Source organism: Spermophilus citellus (genome assembly GCF_964194105.1).
Source record: "Spermophilus citellus genome assembly, chromosome: 4".
Classification (NCBI taxonomy): Eukaryota; Metazoa; Chordata; class Mammalia; order Rodentia; family Sciuridae; genus Spermophilus; species Spermophilus citellus.
This window is the reverse complement of record NC_138185.1, coordinates 17144072-17165928: the sequence shown is the minus strand read 5'-3', so window position 1 is coordinate 17165928 and position 21857 is coordinate 17144072. Positions and strand designations below refer to the sequence as shown.

The window sequence follows — 21857 nt, the reverse complement described above, 5'->3', positions numbered from 1 at the left end:
TCTGGCTCTGCTCCCCATCAAGGTTAACCCCTCCAGAGTCTCTTCCCACTGGACAGGAAGAATTTTCTAACTGTGCTCCTAGGAACCCAAGGATTCCACGAAGGTACCAGAGTGATCAACTCTCCAAGGGCCACCAGGAAAAGATGAGAGACCACTCTAGGGGGAGCCCCAGACCCTTGCCTCCTGCTTCAATATGACTAGCTCTTGATCAGAGCTCTTCACACACTGGGCTTGCATGAGAGCTTTTATTTGGAGAAAGAGTTCTGTGGCTTACAAAGTAAAAGTCTGACACTTTTAATGCTGCAGTCCATGGCCCAAGCTCCTGAGCCTGGCTCAGGAGCTCTGCAAGGTGGCCCCTGACGCCCTCTCCAGCCTCACCATGCTCTTCTCCTCTGGACAGAGCTCAAGCCCCAGCTGCACCAGAGCAGAAGCTGTTCTTCCCACAAGCCTATGTCCATCTCTCCCTCTCTCCTTTGCCCTGCCTTTCCCTCTGCCTGGAATGCCTTTCCCCGATAGTTCATCTCACATAAACCCAAATCTCCTCTGCTTTCTTCAAGGTCAAAGTCACCTTTTTGAAGTCTTCTCTCACCCTCTGGGCAGAATTAATTGCTCCCTGCTCCTGCCAACACAACACTTCACCAGTGACCTCTATTACAGCATGGTCACATGAGCTGGGGACAATTTGCTCGTCTGTCTCTGTAGGAAGACTATGAACTCCTGGAGGGCTGAGACTACCGCTCAGACCCATTGGAAAACACATTTTATTCCTGCCCAAGGGCCTGGGCAAGGCCAGCACTCATACGAGAGTTCATTGAGTTATTTTGAATTTTCTTCAAGGCAGTAAAAGGACAGCTTTTCAAAAACCTGAAAGGTCATCCTCATCTTCTTGTCTCCAGAAAGGCTTCCCTGCCAGAGAGGCAAGGGCTTCAGACACTGTCCCAAGACATGTCCTGTGTCCTGAGAATGGGGATGTGTAGTGTGCATGTGATGCTTAGAGCTAGCATGAAGTCAGGGCTCTGTGATTGTCTGCTGCCAAGCCCCCAAGGCTCAAGCCCCAGCTCTACCCATGTGAACTGCACGGCAGAGAGACCAGGGCAGGGAGGTGTGGCCAGGCACCAGATATCCTTCAGGGTTGCAGGTGCTCAGTGCTGGGGAGGTGGCCTTGCAGCTCTGACAGCTCTGTGTGACTTAGAGCAAGACTCTAACTAGTGCCTGCAGCACAGAACAGTAGAGTGTGGCCCTGGCGGGTGGGGAGCTGAACAAAGCCCATAGATGGGGGAGTCATTACTGAGGGTCCAGGGGTAGAGGCCTCCTTGCCTCTGTGGACAGAGGAATGGGCTTCCTGGTACTCCCAGGGTCTGCCTCAGAGTCTACAGTATGGCTCCCCCCATCCACCTAGGCCCCTCTAGGGTGGCTGCTGGGCTATTTCTTACCTGGGCAGTGTCCATCTCATTCAGCATCACTACAGAGGAGCAGTTATAATCGAACACCAGCCTCCAGAAGTCCGCCACAGTGTTGGGTAGAGGGTGTTGGGTGACCACGAAGGCGGCGGGCTGCTTGTGGCTCTGACAAAGAAATGACACAGGCTTCATATATATATATATATATATCTGTCAGTGATATTCTGATGATGATGAGGCCCGGATGGCTGCCAGCAGCCCCGAGCCTGCCAAATGGATTTCACAAAGCACCTGCTGGTTCTGTTCTCTCTGAATGCCCTGGCGGCAAAGGGGACCTTCTTGTAATGAACACATTCTCCTCCAAACTAAGACATTTCATTAGGAAAGTGTCACTCGGATGGGGATTATCCAAATAAATTATTTATGTCTTGGAGCTTAGCAAATAATCATCATTACAATATGAAATGAAAGATTCTGGATGCAGATTAGCTGCTCTGCTGGCCAAGACACCTCTTGGGATATAAGAGATCTGCTGAGTCCTTGTGCTCATGATGTTGAGGAGGGGTTGGGCGGGCCTCCAAAAGAGCTTCTATTACACAGCTTACTCTTGTTGGATTGAGGACTGAGCTAGCTGGCAGAAGGTGGGCATTGTGTCCTTTAGCCAGTGGAACAGCTGAGGTTACCCAGGTATTAAAGTCTGGCAGACTTGGGGTTCAAACCCAGCTTTTCCACTTCTAACTTACGAGTTATCCATCCATCCATTCATCTGTTCACTCATTTATTCAAACATCATTTGTAGAGTATCTTTTGGGGGAAGGAGGGGGTGATAAACACAGAGAAGAAATCAGATGATCTCAAAACTCAGATTCTTTATCTGGAAAATGGCAATCATAAAGGCAAAGGGATGGTTGTCAGACAATTGGATAAGATTTGCATGTGAAAGGCCAGCAAGCAAGAGCTTGACTGGAAGCCCCCTGGACAACAGCAGAAAGGCTCCTGACTTGGTGTTCATCCTGGGTACCAGCCTTGGGTCTGGAACACACTAGGTAAAGTGTAGCTCCAGCCAATAGTCACATTAATTCAAACCCTATGTTATAGATGGGGGAACAGAGACCCCAAGAAAAAGGGCTGTGTGATTTTGGAAGCTTCACCTGGGCTTTTTTTGGCATGCCAACCTTGTAAGTAGGTGTTTGAGATTAGGAAGCATCTCCACTTCATCAATAGTTGGTAAGGCCTGATCAATAACCCTATTCTCAACAAGTTTTCTTGGGAGATGGTTCCTATGGACGTTTGTAGCTGTTTTTAGTGTAGTTATAGGTTAGGAGGAAAAGGAGCGGGATCAGGGGCAAAGGCCCTGGCAATAGCAGGAAAATGTCTTGCAAACATGGACATCACAGAGGCAGAAGGAGAACTACTTCCAAGGCCAGTGGAATGGTCAGAGGAGGAGCCTGGGAGGGCAGACCATGGAGCTGCCCAAAAGCCAAATTCCTCAGTCACAGACAGCATGGTCTTTAAGCCATTTCAAGATCTGTAAAAAAATCTAGGCTTCAGAGACAGATCTGGGGTTCAGATCCTTGACTCTACCCTTTCTGAGCTAGTTGAACTTGAGTAAGTAATGGAAATACTCTTATCCTCAGTAGCTGTCCAAAAAATGGGGGATAATAATACCCAAGTTCAGAATGAGACAGTGCAAGTCCAGGGTCCGACATGGTGCCCAACGCTCAGGGAACGTTAGTTTTCTTTTCTTTTTCACTGTTTCTGTGATAAATGCTCTATTAGGCCAGCACGCCTGACAAAGCCTTATCTGAAAATATGTTCGAGATCCGTGCTCCTGCCGAGTTTCAGGGATCAGCCAGCAATCCATTTCATGGATAACATCATCCTTTACCAGGGGAAACATTAAAAATTAACCCAGAGGACTTCATATTTTTCTGCTAGAGGCAAAGCTGCTATGGTTACCAGATAATACACGGACTGAGCTGGAATACAGATAAGGACTTTTTTTTTTTTAATATAAGAAAGGCAAAGGCCTCAGTGCTGGCTCACTGGAGAAATGCCCTGTGGACAAAGAGAATACAATCAGAATCAGAGCTTGGTTTAAGGCATTTGACTCCCGGCAGGATCTAACCTACTAAGTAGAGGCCAAGAGTTTGTTTGATCCTTGCTTGGATGAAGAAGGCAGGAAAGGGGTGTTGGGAAAGCAGGAACAAAGCTAGGAGGAAGTTGGAAGTGTGGGTGCACACCTGGACCCCATCTCTCACCACACACACACACACACACACACACACACACACACACATGCGCGCACGCATGCATATATGGAACTAAGCTAAAGCCAGGGGTCTTTTCTTTACTTCCAGCTATTTGGTATGACCAAGACAAGACGCCCTTCATCTGGGCCCAGAGCCATGATTTTCATGGAGGATGTGGGCACCTATGGACAGAGGCCAGGGCAGCCCTTTTGAGAGCTGAGACCTTTCATTGCCGCCTGCCTCCAACCCATCAGGCCCTTGGAGGGGAATTTTAGGAAGATCAGAAGTCAGAGAAGTAGTTGGCCTTGGCCCTAGGAGACAGTGCTCCATGTCCCTGTCTGTTTTGAGGGAGGTGGGAGGGTCGCATGGGCTAAGTAGAGGCCAAGATCTCAGACACACAGTGGAAGAGGACCTGGAAGAGTTCATGTCCAATTAGGCAATGGCATTCTTGATTCTGAACCTCAAGAGGCAAGAATCCTGCATCTTAATGAATCAAGGAAACTGTGGGGGAGGTTCAAGAAATGAACTCTAGAGTGGGAATCAGGAGCCCTGGGTTTGGCTTTGCCACTAATTTTCAGGGCGACCTAGCACAAGTCCCTTCCTCAATCTGGCCTCAGTTTCCTTTGCTGAGAAGTGCATGGATGAGGCTAGGTCCATGGTTCCATGCTTCTGCAAACACCTATGCATCTTGGAGGTGAAATGATGATACCCAGAAGTAGCTAGAAGGCTCAAGGATCAAGCACGTAAGGCAGAAGCATGGGCCCACTGGGGAAAGGATACGACTCTAATCCCAAGCCACATCAGGGTAGACGGTCCTCCCTGGACCTGACATCCAGAGAGTACAAGATGGAGCCCCTAACAGATTATGCAGGAACATGGCTTGTTTCCCTCCTTGCTTCTTTTCCTCCCATCACTTGCTCAATATTAATTTACTGAGCACCCACTAAGTGCCCACCTTTTTGCCTCTGCACAGGAGATGTCTGAGAGGCTGAATGGGAAGTATCTGCAGGTGGAACCCATGCCTATACCATCTTGTGCTCCCAGGATTCAGGCCAAGGCTTGGCTTAGACAATGTTTCTATTGCTCAGGCTGAGTCAGCTCTGTGGGAGATGGGAGTGGGTGGGTGCAGGGTAGGACTGGAGCCTTGTGGTGTCATGGGAGTTACTTTAAACTTTGGAGCTATTCTTTCCAGGTTCTTTGAGCCAAGGAACCAAGAGCACAGCTTGTGTCTGGGTTTGGACCAGAGCCTTCAAGGGGAGCAAAAGTCCTTAAGGTCAGCGGATCAGAAGCAAGAAGAGGCCGCCTGCTGGTAGAGTCAGGGTCCTGGGCCCAGATACCTCCACCTAGGGAAGAGACTTTTCCCTGGAATGCCAGCCAGGAGCTCTCTTCCAGGGCTCAGCTTACATCCATCAGTGCCGCATTGATGTAGTTGCTGGACTCTCCATCCACTGAGATGAGGAAGGGCAGGCAGCGGTCCAGAGGCAGGACATCCATGCTGCGATTCTTATCATGGTTCCGGGGCAGGAGCCCAATGCTGCAATCTTCTGGCCGGATGCGAGGTGTCACTATGTTGAGCGTCTGTGGGGCAGAAAGGTGGGTCGACAGGTACTACTCAGGTGGTTGCCCCTGAGCAGAGGAGACAGGAGGGTACCAGTTTAGCCTAACTCACTTATCTCCACCCTCTAAGCTTGGCCCTTCTGTCCCCTTCCCAGAATCCAGAATCCCATTCCACAACGGTGATGTTCCTTCATATCTTATAGCACTTGTGAGCTGAGAGCCCGTGCCAGGGGCTGTGTGACACCTTCCAGTTGCCAAGGCTGCAGGGGTAGTGTGCCCACACACAAGCTCAGACTTGGGCTGCCAACATCTGCCAACCAATATGAACTAAGTTGTTGAAGCCATCCAGGGCTACAGTAAAGGATGGGATGCAGAGGGCATATGGTGGGGCTGAGGGCAGGGAATCCCTTTGAGTGCTAAACATCACTTAAAGTGTCATGGAATGAAGGGAATGATTTACGAACATTCTTCTGAGGGCCAGGGGAGACTGCCTGAGGACAGAAGGATGCTTGGATGAGCTGCTCAAGGTGGATGTGAGACCTCCAAGGGGCAAGCTTCAATAGGTCTGAAAATCTGCAGTTATGCCCTGCAAATTACAATTTAGGACCAGAGATACCCTAGCCAACAGATAGATGCTGTGCACAATGACCATGTGTCTGTGTCCCATCCTCCCTTCATTCTGCACTCTGATTCTGCTCCAAATCATTAAAGATCATTTGTTTGAAGGAGCACTAAAGTATTGGCTTGGCTGAAGTATCTGCCATAGAACCATAAACCTACCCATTGCCCATGGCTGAAGCATACACGAGTCTCCTGCCTGGTTCTCAGTTTCTATTGCCCAGGTTATGACTCTGGCACTGCCTTAGGAGGAAGGGTTAGACTCTAACTTTCTAACTATTGATTCAAATCCAGGGTCCTCAGACAGAGCTTGCCACAAATTGGACCATATGAGCTGCCCAGCATGGAATTGCTATGCCTGAGCTATGCTATAGGGTGATGCTGCTCAAAGTTTCATGTTCAGACAAAAAAAAAAATCAACCAGTGATCCTGTTAGATTGCAGATTCTTATTCAGTAGGTCTGGGTGGTACCCAGGATTCCACATTTCTAACAAGCTCCTAAATGAAGCTGCTACAGCTACTCTCTAGACCACACTGTGAGGAGTAAGAATATACCAAAAAATACAGAGAAAACTTGAGTCCCTTCAGGGACAAAGAGGCATGAACTTCACACTTGTGTTTATAAACTTGTCTGGACAGGAACTAAATAAGACCTAAGTTAAAAAGAGGCCTTGGCCAATCACTGAGCTCCTACTTGCTCATGGCTGTGCATTTGTTGTTTGCAAGACATTCTGTAGCTGCCTGGTGCTACAGACTGAAAACACATGGACATCTCACTTCTCACTAAGAAAGCTCCACAAATGTGCACAGCACCTTGAACTTGGTTGGAACACAACTATGGACTGAATGCTTGCAACTCCCCAAATTCACACATTCTTATCCTAAGTCCCAGGGTGATGGCATTAGGAGGTGGGGTCTGTGGGAAGTGATTAGGTCATGAGGGTGAAGCCCTCATGAATGGAGTTAGTGCCCTGAAAGGGAGAAACATGCTTTTGCCACATGAAGCTACAACAAGAAGACAGCCATCCACACACCAGAACAGTGCCTGAGCCCTCTCAAGACCCCGGATTTTCCATCAGTTGAACTGCAGCCTCTAGAAATGTGATAAATAAATGTCTGTTGTGTAAGCCACCAGTCTATGGGAATTTTTTATAATGGCCTGGACTAAGACAGTCACTGAACCTAGGATTTGTCTGTACCTGAAACTCGTCTTTGATCTGGCTGGAGTTCGTCTGGGGGTCCAGCCTGCTGATGTTGTAGTACAGAGAGCGGAATTCACACACCGGGATGGCCGTGTTGCCACACAGGCACGCTTCCAAGATGGCATCGTGCACAAACACATACTGCTCCTGCATAGTTGGGAGAGAGGGAGTAGGCAGGTAGGGACAGTCTCCTGGGAGACCTGTCCACATTTAATCTTACAGCACTGAAGAATGCACAGGATTTATACTTTCACCTTATCTTGTAACCCAAAGGGCCAGGTTTCCATATTTTATAGAGATTTCATGGGGTTTTTTTTCCTTGTATGAGATTGAACAGTAGAGTCACTGATAAAAGTGAGCCACTTTTAGACAGCAAGTGCTTGTGGTGCCTTGCCCACATCCTCTCAGGTTTGACTTTCACCTGCCTTCTGAAGACTTCTTGTTGCACAAAACCTGTGATTCTCTGCTGAGGGCTTTCTTGCTAGTCCCAGGAGCACACTTGGGCTGTGTGCAGGTAAGCCAAAGAGCCAAAGAGTTAATGCTCCAGGAAGCAGCCCTCAAGCAATAATAGATGGAGAGTTGGGGGCGAAAATCTAAGTTCCTTCTCCCCTTTGGTGAATAACTTAAAGATGCATATTCCACATCTCAAAATTCCCCAGGTGTCCATAGTGTTAAAACCTGATAAAGCACCTTTCATTCATTTCCTTCCCTTCTCCATCTCACTTCCCCACTCACCCACCAGAGTGTCTTGGGATCAATTCCCAAAGAAACTCAGCTTGCCCTGAACTCTTTTCTCAGGATTTGCTCTGAAAACATGTGCCATACTTTCTCCTATCCCAATTCTTTGTATCTGTTATTCTTTTCTCCTGAAGTTCCACTCCCCTTTTCAAGATGTTCAATGTTTCATTCCTTCTGGTAAGTCTTTTCTAAGTCCACCAAGCCAAAGTTGTTACTTCTGGGCCCTTGCTAAGTGTTTGTTGAGTGACTTTTTTCTTGCAAAATTTGGTTTATCCTCTACATAGTGTGGTTATCTGGATGCATCATTTGAACATGTCTCCCCATGGAGAGTAAGTACAATGTGCCTGACTCCAACCAGCAAGCCTGCCTGCTGCATGCAGTCCTTTTGGCTCTAGTGCTAGAAGCCTGAAGATAGGGCTGAGTCTGCTCAGAGCCTGCAGCAGGGTCCAGTATATATACACCCAACAATGGGGGTCTTCACTGCAGATCCAGGAGGGTCTGCTGTGCCCAAAGCCATAAGCAACTTCCTTTTCCAGGGTGGATGATGTGTACAGTTCCTCACAAATCCCAGCTCTGCCTGGGCACCCACAGCCTTCACTAGAACCAGAAGATGGACTCACTGCCGGAACAACAAATCAAGGCATGGAGGAGAGGATGGGCAGAAAGTTTGCTTAGAGAGAAGGTGGTTATTGAGGGTCACAGGGACCCATGATCTTCCACAGTATGGCTGGGTGAGACCTTGGGGACACAACTGTCAGTTTCTTCCTCGGGGATGAAAATGGAGATGCTGGTAGGGGCTACTTCCTAGGATATTATATTATACCCTGAACATAAAACACATGCTGCCTGCCTCACAGCGAAAAAGACAAACTCCTTCCATTTTGCTCCTTAGGCTCTCTATCTGGACAGAGGTACCCAAAAGCCACCTTGAAGGCTGGGGCTGTGTATCATCTCTCTTTGAATCCCCAGCTGCTAGTTCAATTACTCAAGGACTTGGATGATTAAACCACTTCCTATAGAGACTGAGTGGATGCTGGGCACATAACAGGCATCCATAAATGCCAATCCTTTCCCTCTCTACCCCTTTTCTGAAGGCAAAGAATCCCTGACAGCTGCCATTCAGTCCCATCTTAGATACCCTCAGAGATGGGAGCCTTATCATCATTCATTATTGGGGGAAGTCCCTGTACCACGGACCCCCAGGACTGACTTGGGGGGGCGATGTCAGTCCTAGCTTCTACAGTGGTCTCCCCATAGCAAACTATGTGGTAGCTCCCTCTCTTGTCCCACACTCAGGCTCCTTTCTATTGACCCCATCCCTGGGTCTCTGTCCACCATGCTCCTGTGTGGCCGGTGATGCTGGTCCCTGGTGCTCAGTCCTCCAGGACTCACCTCTGTTTGCACCAGGTTGACCCTCTGTGCCCGGAGCTCACGCACGCAGTTGAAGATGTCCACCACCCCTTCGTTCTCAGCCATGTCGAGCATGGTGTCAATAGCAATGAAGCAGCCGGTCCTCCCAGCTCCAGCACTGGAAGAGAGATTATGGGGTGTGGGGAGGGATCTTGGGGTAATTCCAGCTCTGAGCGTCCTCTACCATTCAGCCCCACATCCAGGGCCCTGCTGAGAGGCAGGATGTTGCAGATAGTAGAAGGGTGGGAACCCCAGACCTTCCTGAGAGATGCCGAGCAGGCAACCAATTTTAGAACCTCACCTCTGTCCTTTGTAAGATGCCAGAGTCATGCTTGTCTTTGGGGGCACTTTATCAGGGTGACTTATTGTGTTGTATCCATTTAGCAAACACTTATTCAGCACTTGCCAAGTGCCGCACAATGTCCTGGGAGCTTTACAATGTTACCCTGTGAGGTTGTTAGCAAGTTTCTCTCCCCATTTCCCAAGTGAGAAGTCTGAGGCACAGAGGTCTGGCCTTGCCTGAGGTGACACAGCCGGCAGGTGGTAGAGCTGGGACTTTACCCAGGCGGTCTGGCTGCAGAGCATGTGCTCTTACATTTCCTTCCTCCATCAGATTTACAGTGTATAATGGGTCTTAACGCAGCATGTATATGTGTGGTTTCCTCATCTGACAGGTATGATGACCCACTGTGTAGTGTAAAGCACTTAGTGTGGGACCCTCCACACTGCGGACGCCTAATAAACACGTCCTTCCTCTTTCCCTCCCTTCTTTTCTCCTTCTATGTTTTTTTTTCTTTTCAGCAACTGGGTTGATAATGGAAGTAATGAAGAGCAGGAGAGGAGGAGCAGAGGAGGGGTGAGGGAGAGAGTGGAAGCCCAGGACTTCGGAGCTTCCCCAAAGGCAGAAAGGGATCCAAGGCCCTGTATTTGGCTCCCCCTGGACCTGCTTCCCCAGGACCAGGAGCTAGAAACCTTTTGAAACTGGAGCAGCTGACAGCCCTGAGACCGACCCTTGCCAGGTGTTGAGTTTCCCAGCACACATTCAATTTCGGATCTCTGATGGCTTCCTCAGGAGAATCTCAGACCTCAGCGAGGCTCCTGGAACACGGCCAGCCCTGCCCTGATTAGTGGTGGGTCCTAAAATACTGGTGCTGAACATTTGCCTTCAATGCATCCAGCCTGGGAAGGGAAGGCCAGGCAGGCTGTCCCGGAGGCCCACCTTGGCTTGAGTCTCCCGTTTTGCTTCCGCCATGGACACAGATGGCTTTGTCCACTAATGTGGAAGTAAGAGGATTTGCAGAGAGGAAGGGAGAGAAGAGAAGACAGAGAAGCATCATTGGCCGATAAATCCGAGGCGCACAGGCTGGCAGGATGGGACTGTGGCCCTCAAGGCTCTCGGGCAGTTTTCATTCCTGGTGGAACTTCAATGGCTTGAACTGAGTACAGTCTGACTTATTCTTGCCTGAGAACATCTACTACCATCTTGACCCAGAACTCCCCCAAAGTGGCCTCCACAGCCTGGCATATGACATATAACTCGCCTCCTGGCAGAGTCCTTGTAAGGATTGTGCTGTGTTTATTAAACATTTTAGTGATTTAGTATTTGGAAGAGACCCTTGGGATCAAATTCTGGCTCTATTACTTACTAGCTGTGTGACCTTGGGTAAATGACTTCATCTCTCTGGGTTTCATGACTCTCATTCATAAAATGAGGCAGATAGCAAATAGACCCACCTCATAGCATTAAGAGTACCATGTATGTAAATTGCATGGCACTATGTTTAAAAAGCATAATGCATGCAAATTGCTTAGCCTGGCCACAGAGTAATTTCTCAATAAATTGTTGCGACTTATATTTGATGGATATTTTTCCACTATCTATGATGCTTCAGATGCTGGGATTAGGAGTGGGGACATGAAGATGAGTAAAACTTGGTTCTTGCCTAAAGGATTAAAAGCCTGGGGAGGGGGACAACATTAAGAGATGAAGAACAATGATATTTTTAAAGTGCTTACTATATGTCAGGAATTTTGTCAGGCACTCAGCACACATTAGCCAACCCATTTCATCTTTATAATAGCCTCAGGAGTGTGCACCACTATGCTCAGATGCATGAAAGTGCCTTGCTATGGAGATATAGGCACAGGGCCATCACACACAGCACTGGTTAATAGTGGGGAGGTGTTGCTGATAAATATTTTCTGTTGTCTCATTTTTTCCTTTATCTCTGCTCTGGTTGCTTTTGGGGATCTTGGGGTGGGGGCTAAAGTTTCACTGCCCTTGGGCTGCTATGAGGTATAAAGCAGAGAACATGTCCAAAATGCTCAGAGGGCCCAGAGGGCTTCTGCCACACCCTCAATCCCCTCATCTCTGAAATGGGATCAGGTGCTTCCTATTCTATTTAGAGAGAGAAAATTTTAAAAGGATGCTATGTAGGGAAGTAGGTGGATCTGAGTGTCCATGGTTTGTAAAATCCTTCCTGGTCCCTGGACTGATATGGACGTTGCCAGGGCAGGGATGAGATCTGGAGCGTGCAGGGTCTGTAGAAATGGGCGGGACCCAAGGTCACTCCAGGATAGAGAGGACTGCTAGCGGCCTTTAGGTCTGGACATCTGCCTTCCTCTAATTCTCAGTGTCCTTGACACAGTGCTTCATCTCCACTTAGGAGGACTGAAAAACGCGCCACTCATCCTCAATGTGACTCTCTAGGTCAAAGCTGAAAATAGCTCTTTTTCATAAGATAGAACCGGATGCTGTCCATTTATTCTCCATTAAGGATCCTACAGGCCAGAAATTAATTTTTAAAATAACAGCAATGAAGAGAAGCATGCTTCACCAAGGCACCCCACGGCCACATCAAGGAGCTGCAAACATGTTAAACGTCAGCTCTCAGCCTTCAGTTTCCTCATCTGTAAAATGGGATGATGATAGAGACCCCTCCCAAAGCTGGATGAGAAGTATATGAAATGACGTGGGTAGATGCACATGGTAGATGCAGCACATGCTGCCAGTGCCCCCCATGTCCCTGGTGACTATAATGAAACTGTGACTGCCACTGCAAATGCTGTTGTTTAGACCTTAGGACCCGAGTCTCATCTGGCTGGGTGTGGGGACACAGGCAGGGGAGTCTTTAAGGCAAGGAATCATGGCTACTGCCCACCGAGCTGCAGAGGCACACCTGGTTGGAGGCAGGGAGGCTTGGACTCACCTGCAGTGGACCACTATGGGCCCTGCTTCCGGGGGGTTGAGGAACTTCACCTGGCGGACGAAGCCCAGGAGGCCAGTGGCGTAGCAGGGCACCCCATGGTCAGGCCAGCTGGTGAAGTGGAAGAGGCGGAGCTCCCGGATCTCGTGGTAGCCTTTCTGAGGAGAGAATGGGCTCTGTGCCTCCAGCTGCTGCTCTGTGCCTGGATTGGCTCGGTGGAGAGCCACAGCTGCCACCCGAGGACCCAGCCTCCCGCTGTCCAGTTTATAGGTGTTGCCACAGAGAGGGACGCTGTGATCATTCCATTTGGAAAATGTGGAACCAAAGGCAGACTGGTTGCTTTTTGCAGGACTTCTCAGAGCCTTTTATTGTGTTCCTGTACCTTCCGAGTCTCCAAGAGAGACACAGCACCCAGTGCTTGCCCAGGGACCTCCTTTGACAGAGGTTTCGTGGTAGGTATATCCCAGATTGAAAGAAGATGGCCATAAAGACCAAGTTCCAGGTGTTGCCAGTGGAATATGAGCCCTCTCAGTGGCTGAGATCTGGGGGCCTCTCGTTTTCCAGCCTTGTCTATAATAGTCTATGTGGCTTTTGACATTTAAAATTTAGCCAACTTCTTTATTTTTATTTACTTTTTGGTACCAGGGATTGAACTCAGGGGCATTTAACCACTGAGCCACTTCCCAGCCCTTTATATATTTTATTTTTGAGACAGGGTCTTACCAAGTTGCTGATGTTGTTATTAAGTTGCTGAGGCTAGCTTTGTATCCGTGATTCTCCTGCCTCAGCCTCCTGAGCCATTGGATTAAAGGTATGAGCCCCTGTGCCCAGCTAGCCAATATTTTTATTAAATAAGTTCTTATTTAGAATTATAAGATGCTTCTATTGACTAATGGAGGCAGTGGGGCCCTGAGCTTGAGTGGATCTCCTGCTCTCATCCCCTCCCCCATAGACATACCCCGGGTCAAATACTGGTGATCTGACTATTGAACAGGCAGGTCACACCTCTGAGCCTTTGCTTACCTAGTGCCTCTTACTTACTGTTTCTCCCTAGTGATTTTCTGCAGTTATTTAGAGAGGTTTCATTGTTTATCTGTCAGTTAAAAAAAATACTGAGGGTAATATGTGCCCAGACTTGTGTTGGCTCTAGAAAGAAGGAAATAAAAGCCACAGCTCCTGTGCTGGGACCACTCATGACCTCACCAGGGTGAGGAAGGACTCCCGTGTGGATAACTCAGTTAGCCTGCATAAAGGTGTTTAGCTAATGGGATGCAGGGGGAGGAGAAATTGTCCCCCTGGACAAGGTGAAGCTTAATCTGAATCTTGAAAGATATTAATAGTGAAAGTAATAAGTGATAATAATAACTAACATTTATTAGGCATTGCAAAATACCTCAGTGCATTAATTCATTTAGTGCTTAAAGCAATCCCCATACTGTTATCTCCACGCCTTGGACAGGGAAACTTAGGCTGAGCAAGGTTTAGTGACGTCACAACATGGAGTGGCAATCTGCACTCTGGCTGTCTGGCTCCATAGTCTGCCCTCCTCACTGCTATGATACTGATGCAGGAGCATTACCCCGTTGGAGACATGGAGGAGATGGAGGCAGGAGGGGATGGGAATGGGACTTAGCGTGCTGTGTGCAGAGTCTCACAAGAACCCAAGGCCACACTAGAGGAACGTGGAAGGGGGTGCTGGTGACAGGAGGTCACACTCTGGTGGGAGGACAGGCCGTGCTGGAGCGCAGAGGGCCCTGAATCCCAGGCACAGCCTTTGACTTTACCTCATAGGCACTGGGGGCTCCAGGTGGCTGCTTGGATGGTTCACGGAGGGGCAAGGGCATCCCTGGACTTGTATTTTAGGATGCTACCCCTCCCCCACACAGCTACCACGTGAAGGGCAGTGGATTCTGCGGGTGTGTTAGGCATTATGCAGAGGGCACTGCTGCCCACTCAGGTCCCTGTCCTTGGGCTGATGCACCATCCACAGCTACTCTGAGTTTAAAGACAGCCCATAGTCTCCCCTTCTTCAGGGAACTGCCCTCAATTGAAGAGGAGCCCACTTCCTGGGGTGAGGTGGGATGGGGTGGGGGGTTCAGGGACTCTCTGATGGAGAGGAAAGTTGTTGTGATTGACTGGCTTTGTCAGCTGCCTAGTTTGCCCAGGACAGAGGGATTTCCCAGGACATTCAGTGCTAAGACCAGATTCTTCTGGGTAAGAAGGACTGGTTACCTTCCTGGAAGTGCAGGAGACCCTTTGTCTGTAGACAAGACTATTGGTGCAGAGCAAATCATTCTCCAGAGCTCTGGTGGCATCAGGGCTCCTGCTGAAACCACGCCTCACTGGTTCCTTCTACCAGCCACCTGTCCTGCTTTCCTCACCCCTTTCTGCAAGCTCTCCCTCCACCCATGGTCCTGGGCACCCAAATCCCTGCTGCCTTGGGCTCTGCTTCTAGGAAATCCAAACTAAGATGGGCCAAGATGAGAGGCAGAATCCTGTCCGGAGGGAGAGAACAGGCCAGGATCAAGGGATGGACCATCCCGCTGTGGGGTGCCCACAGCCAAGGGAAGCTTACCTTCTGGACTGTGAAGGTCCGGATGACGTACTCTGCTAGGGGCTCTGTTTCAATCAGGGTGACTTTAATGTCGCCGTAGACCTCTGTGTCATCTGGCCAGTATCGTACACACTTCACCTGTGGCCAAGGGAGAGACAGGAGGAGGATAGAGATGAGGCTGCGTGAGCAAGTGGCTGAGTGTGAGCAGCCACCGCATCCGGTTCTCCGATCAAATAAACCCAAGGGAAAATTTAGAGGCATTTCAGTCCAGGGGATGCTCAGCTGGCCAGGGACTGTCAAACAGCACAGGGCCGTGCCCACTCCCAGAAGCATTAGGGCCATTAGAAATAATAGCAGGACCTTCCTTTGCAAATGCTCCTCTTACTTTTTTTTGAAGCATTATCACACTAAGTGATCAAACAGAAAACGAGGTGAGATTGGTGGGTGTTATTATTCCCATTTTGCAGATGAAAATAATACTCTAGTTTGGAGGTTTGGTGACTTACCCAAGGTCATGAGGCCAGTTTTTTCTAGTTTTGGCCGAGTTCAATTTCTACTAGGTCAGACTAGAGCAGCTAGCTGAGTGTTATCAGCTCAGCAAAGATGAGAATCAACGGAAATAGCAAGGAGGAGGAAGCAGAAGTGGTCAGGAGAGGGTTGTTATTAAGAGGCGGTATTTGGGGTCTGGAAGGAGAAAGGTTCTTAGTTGGGAAAAGGATGGAAGGTGCTGAGCTCACAGGGAAGACTGCACCTGCTCTCTGCCCTGACAGTGGGGACAGATGCTACACACAAGCCATTCCCACATTCAACTCTATAAGTCACTCCGCGGAGGAAAGAGAGACCATGGTTTTCCCCTTAAAAGAACAAAAGCGTTATTACCATTCCGGGGGACGCTGCGCGGCCTAGTGTGGCATTGCCCACAGTGTGTTCCGCTGGGTGCTAATAGGTGTTAGGTACAAAACAAGAAACAAAAAAACAAACAAAAAAAGGTTTTGTGGTCAAATGAGTTTGGGAAATGCTGATTACACAAAGTTTAACAGGCTGCTTCGCTACAGGACTACTTGGCTCCTCGAGGGCTAACGCTAATGTTTTAGGGCTCTCCAAAAGGGGCAGACGACACAGCATTTCCCAAACGTATTTAACCATGGAACCCGCTTCTCACTAAGCATCCTGCAGGCTAGCATCCCATGGAACCCACTTAGGGAAACACTGGTACAGTACAACGGGGTTTGGAGGCAATTTCATTCACTGCTTGGTTCTAACACTCAGTAGGTAAGTAGCTTCCAGAAAGTTCTGAAACCTGGGTTAGCTTCCTGTTAACACTGCTTACTAAGTGTCCTGTGAATATTTTAATGACCTGTTACCATAACTTTATGAATTAGATATTATTATCTCCATTTTACAGATGAGGATCTAAATTATTGGGAAATGAAGAAAATGGTCCAACGTCAACTGTTGGCAAGAGTTGGAGCCAGGATACAAACCTAGGCCATCTGAACAATGACCAGCAACAGGGCCTTGTACAATTGTTTTGAGATAAATTTAAGTGTTCTTGTACTGCATGCGACACCAGCAGGAGTTCTACTGAGAGTAGCAGGAGCAAGGGGCCCTCTCCTCCCCAAATCCAGTTTAGAGTCATGGTGGATCCCTCAAAGGAAGCCGTTTGCAGCATAGAATTTGTTTTGGGCCAGGCTGGAATTTGCCTCTGAATCTTAATTCCTGGGCTGGCTACTTTGTTCAGTAGCTGCACACTGGGACTGAGTCCCTGGGGACCAGTGTTAGAATGAGAGTCAAGAGTCCGATTTTGTGCCTGGGTTCTGGCTAGGTGACTATAGGGCAGTTACTCTGTCCCTTCAGGTCTGTGTTCTCATCTGTAAAATGGAGGAATGGACTGTTTAAGGGTGAACTTAAGGATAGAGGGGCACCTAGCCCCCAATCCCTGTAATGCCATGTGATGTCCATTCCCCAAACTGAACGGTTACAGCCCAGATTTCCCCTTTCCATGGCTATGGCCAGGGCGCTTTAAGGATATCTGGTTCTAGCCAAGACCAAAACTTACCTGCCCACTCTTCTAGAGAGGCCCTTTGATTCCTGGCGTTTGCACACCTGCCTTTACACTCAGCAGCCCTCCCACCTGCCATAGTTAACTGGTAGTCAAAAGCCACCTGGAATAGTAGTCCCATTTCTAAGCCCTCGTTAAGGATGACCTAGGACAGAGTTTGACTGGATCAGAGAAAGAGACCAAGGCCTGAGCCCTGAAGAATGTCGAGGCTCAGAGGTCGGGGAGGAAGAACAGGAGGCAAAGCACAGATGCTGCTGAGGGGTGGAGTCAGATGAGCAGAGAGAAGAAAGACGTGGCGACTGGATTTGTCAACATGGAGGATGTGGGTGAGGCTGAGGAGGTCGCCACTGGTGGGATGGAGAGAGCAGCTACGTTGGAGGGCGTAATCTCTTACTTCTGGGGCTGAAGAAACTGAACCATGGTGTGAGTCGCTAAAGTTGGGTGGAAAAGTGGGGACAGGAGAATTATTTTCGTTAGCCCATTTTGTCTTTTGAAGGAGGAAGCTACTGAGCATGTCTGCGCACTGAGTAGAATAATCCAGCAATGAGGAGGAGGCATTTTTCAAGTGATGGAGACAATGGGAAAATCATGGAGCAGAATCTGAGATTTGAGCCTTGCTTTTGAAAGGGCAGAGACACAGCTTCTGTCCTGTTGGGCAGAGCTATGGGAAACAGCCCGTGCTTGACCATTTGGGGACAAGAAAAGAAAAACAGCCATTTCTCATGGTTGAACCTGACAGCCGGGAGGAAGAACAAGAAGATGGTGGTAGATACAAGTAGGATGGCGGATTTGTGATTGGACAATGAGGGAGGTCAAGTCTGATGACTTCAATTTCCTTGAAATATATGAGATGATGTTATCGATGGAGAGTGGAGGTGGAGAAGGGGGTAGGGACCTGGAGGGAAAGGACACTGCCAGATGCTGTCTCCCCTGGAGGTTGTTGGGAGGGGGCAATGTAGACGAGGAGGCACTTGGCACAACACAAGCGACGGAGATGCTCCAGCGCACCCCTGGCATCCTCTGCCCAGGTAACTGCAGGAGAGGCTTACCCTGCCCACCTCCACCAGGTTTGTGACCATGACGATGCTGGCGGAGTTCTCTTGCCAGATCATTCTCCAAAAGTCCTTTACCGTCTCCTGCATTGGACCTGAGAACACAGAAGGTGACAGGGTCAGTGTCTGCAAGGGCAAGGAAGCCGCCTGGAGTTCATTGCTCTTGGCTGCCTTAGGGGAGCAGGAGAGAGGTCAGGGGACCCTCACTAGTACACCAAGTGGCTGAGACTGGGGCCCGAGGCATGTGAGCCTGGTGGAGCCAGAGCAGAGCATGGGTAAGAAAAGCCACATCCGGAACCTGCCTGGTCTACAGCACCCCTGTCCCTTCTGTCACCCTCCTGCTCAGCCCCACCAACCCTGCTGTCCCATGAACTATATTTTGGATTGTGTTCAAGGAATTTTCCTAAAACTAGTCTTTGGTGAGAGACAGAAAGGGAATTGGGGTCGGGAGGGTGGAGGGGCCCAATTTTAAGCTTGACAGATGCTGGAGGCACTCACTTGGAGCCCGAGGAGGAAAGAGGGGATAGGAAAAAAAGAAAGAAAAAAGACAAAGACTGGGAGATAGGATCAGACAGTCCAAAGCGATTTCCTTGGAAATTACTCTTCCAGTGTCCAGTCATTTTTAAAATTACAGAAGTAGTGTATGTATTTTATTTCTATAAAAGTTTGAATAACATTCTGTTATGCAAATATATATGTAGTTACTGCAGTAAATATTGTATCTATTATGAACATTTTTTATGTCCTTAAAAATTCTTACCAAGCATCATAGTTTTCATAGCTGCAGAATTTTCTACAATAAATACACTTTATTTAACCCATTATTGGGCATTTAAGAGTTTTCACTTTTTTTTTCCTATTGTAGGTAATCCTGTGAAGAATGTGCTTCTATGTCATTGTCCATATGTAGAATTACCTGCAGGCAATCTTTCTAGAAGGATCTGAAAGTCACGATCATTCTTAACTTACTGATAATTTGTGTTCTAGGGTGACCTGCTGCATGTGCACCAGTCATGGATGTGTACCCCCTAGGAAGCAGGACACCCTCAGCTCTAGCTCTGTTGGGTGGCATCTGCTGGAGGCTGAGACTTCTGCTCGGCCCTGCCTCGGGTCCTCCCTCCTGACCCTTTCCTAGGGACAGCTCCTTCCTCATTCCCTTCCTGGCTGCATCTGTTGCCTCCTTCCTTCTTAGGGACCTCTAGAGCCTCTTCAGCCCTACCCCGGCTTCCTTGCCAATGGAAGCTCATTCCTCTCCTCCAGGGCAGGGTCAGGTCTCTTAGTGGAAAGGGAGTGTTTTGACAACAAGCTTGCATTGATTCCCCAGACATCCCTCTTCCTTGGAGCCCTTGAGATCTCTTGGGAGCACGAGGCAGAGGTATGGCACTTACCTTGAGTTGCAATGTAGTGCCGGGGTCGGTGGTACCCCTGGATAGCAGAAGAAAAGCACAGTCTCCAGTCAAAGTTTGCAAGCAGCACAATATTAATAAATATCTTCTTCTGGCTTGATTTCCTCATAGGCAAAATGGGAAGAGCATTAGCCATTTCCCAGAGAAGTGATAAAGGTGAAATGAGACAATGCATTTAAAACACTCAGTAAGTCATCAAATGCTACTAGTATCATAAATACTCTTGAGGTGCCCATCCAGGCGTTCCTTGGAGCCAGGGCATGGGGAGCAAAATCCATGCATGCATCACTTATGCCCACGCACCCAAAAAGAGGGGAGAAGGAGTTTTCAGGTTTTGGGGGGAACATTGACCACCAAAAAGTCTTTCCTGAGCTGTGATTATATGCAGAACACTATACAAGGCCCTGTGGGACACTCAGAGGAGAAAACAGAAGAAACAATTCTATTGTTGACTCCTTGCATTAGTAACAATTAAAAAAAGAAAACTGGGAAGAATGCCACATTGATTCTCTCTGCCAACAGACTTGGGATTGTAATTAAAGTTCTATGTGCAGAGAGGACCCGTTTGGAGGTGTCCATATGCAGACCAGCTACTTGCAAATGCAAAGACCACTTTCTGGATTCCCTGTATATTTCAGAGGGCTCCCATAAAGCCCTGCTGGACTCTGGTGGGGGTGACCCTGGTGCCCATAACTTTAGTCATCAGAGATTAAATATAACCCTCTCTTTTGCTTGGGTGTGGCACAGATGGAGGGTCCCCTTCCTTGTTACAGAGAAGTAGCAAGTCATACTGAGTACAAGTGTTAGAGACTGACAGGTTTGCATTTATTATAGAACACTGAATGCTATTAGTATTCAGAGAATGAATGAATGGATGGACACATTCTATTTTAAAACACAGATGCCAACTATGGAGCCTACAGAGAGATTGTGACCATCCAGAAATTACTTAACCACTCAGACTTTATGGTTAACTATGCCTGGAGAAAATAAATCCTAAAGTTTCAAGAAACTTTTTTTTTTTCCCTCCGGAATGTTGAACAGTTCTGTCCTATCAAAGTGGTCCTGTCCTTTCCAAGTGGATGAGCTGCCTTAAGGCCTACTTCAAGGAATAAGCTGGAATTGCCATCTGCATGGCTTTTGGTGCAATAGATGTGGCATCCCTGAAGTTCTGGGTCTACTTGCTGATGCAAAGACTAGTTTCTCTACCTTAGTTTTTCATTTGGCTAATAGCTATTGAATAGATACCTTCCAATTGCTGGCCATTCTCTACAGCAGACTGGTGACACCAACCTAAGGCCAATTCATGACCAGAACTGTTGGATCAACCACTTAGCCATCAAACAGCCCCGACTAAACTCTGCTTGAGTGGTCCCATTTACATAGCGAGGACACTGAGTTGACAAACTCTGCCTCCTCTTAAAAATTTCCCTTAGAGGCTAGTGCACTGAGACTCAGAGAAATTGCCCAATAAGCAAGTTCAGACAAACCAATTAGAAAGACAGTGCAGCGTGGTGGTTATGCATACCATGAGCCAAACTGCCTTCCTGAGTTTGAATCCTGGCTCTGTCCCTTCTAAGCTATAGAGTAGGGCAAGCCATTTAGCCTCTTTGTGTCTCGGATATTATTATTTTTCTGTAAAATGGGGACAAGAGTATTTAAATCATAGTATTGTTCAGATTAGATGAGTTAACATATGACAGTTATTACATGCCAGGCACTGTTCTAAGATTTAACATAAATGTCTTTGCTCTTATTATGTTTATATTATTATTTATTTGGCAAATATTTGTTAAGAGACTACTATGACTATAAGTGCCTACCAGACTCTTAGGGGCTGCTGGCAGGATGGGTCCTCTCTTCGATTAGTGCAATAAATTCTCTGACACACAAGAGGTAAGGCCTATCTGCTCCTCCAAGTCAAGATGGACAGGGTGGGCAGGCTGACCAGGAAAATCAGACATGAAGGTTTTCTGGAGTAGGTTTGGGAACAGAAAATAGACCCCTAGAACCTGAGATGACATGGTTTCTCAAGTCCACCCTCTTCTGCCATCCCCGCCCTGCAGCTCTGGGTTGGGCCACAACATCAACCTCCTGCTGGCCTCCCTGCCTCTAGCCTGGCCTCCACCCCTTCTGTTTTCTGCCCCAGTGAACTCCTTATTTTACATTGGAGTGTTATTTTCCTATTTGTAAGTCTGCAATGGCGTCCCATTCTTTGAGTGGTCATGCCCAAATGCCTGATTGTAGTCTCCATTGTCATCTCTAGCCTCACGCCCAGGTGTCCTTCTCCACCTACTTGAACAATCCACGTACCCCATGTTCTATCCTCACTGCCCTGCTTTTCAGACATGATCTCCTGGGCGATGCAGACCTGAGAGATCCAGCAGGGCTTTGGATATG

At 48.2% G+C, this 21857-nt stretch overlaps 1 protein-coding gene across 9 annotated transcripts in view; it reads right to left on the bottom strand.

Moving 5' to 3' along the window:
* Positions 1 to 21857, bottom strand: part of PTPRT (protein tyrosine phosphatase receptor type T) — a gene marked incomplete at both ends in the record, with an annotated part of 1075443 nt that overhangs the window by 27564 nt on the left and 1026022 nt on the right. For 5 of the 9 annotated variants that reach the window (XM_081292389.1, XM_081292384.1, XM_081292383.1 and 2 more), the window contains 9 exons: positions 1434 to 1565; positions 5057 to 5230; positions 7027 to 7176; positions 9160 to 9295; positions 12387 to 12541; positions 14959 to 15075; positions 15817 to 15876; positions 18049 to 18146; positions 19440 to 19476. In XM_081292389.1, coding sequence (XP_081148515.1) covers positions 1434 to 1565; positions 5057 to 5230; positions 7027 to 7176; positions 9160 to 9295; positions 12387 to 12541; positions 14959 to 15075; positions 15817 to 15876; positions 18049 to 18146; positions 19440 to 19476 — 1059 coding nt within the window. The remainder of the gene's footprint in view (positions 1 to 1433; positions 1566 to 5056; positions 5231 to 7026; positions 7177 to 9159; positions 9296 to 12386; positions 12542 to 14958; positions 15076 to 15816; positions 15877 to 18048; positions 18147 to 19439; positions 19477 to 21857) is intronic. The other 4 variants (XM_081292386.1, XM_081292391.1, XM_081292388.1 and 1 more) reach the window with 1 other exon arrangement.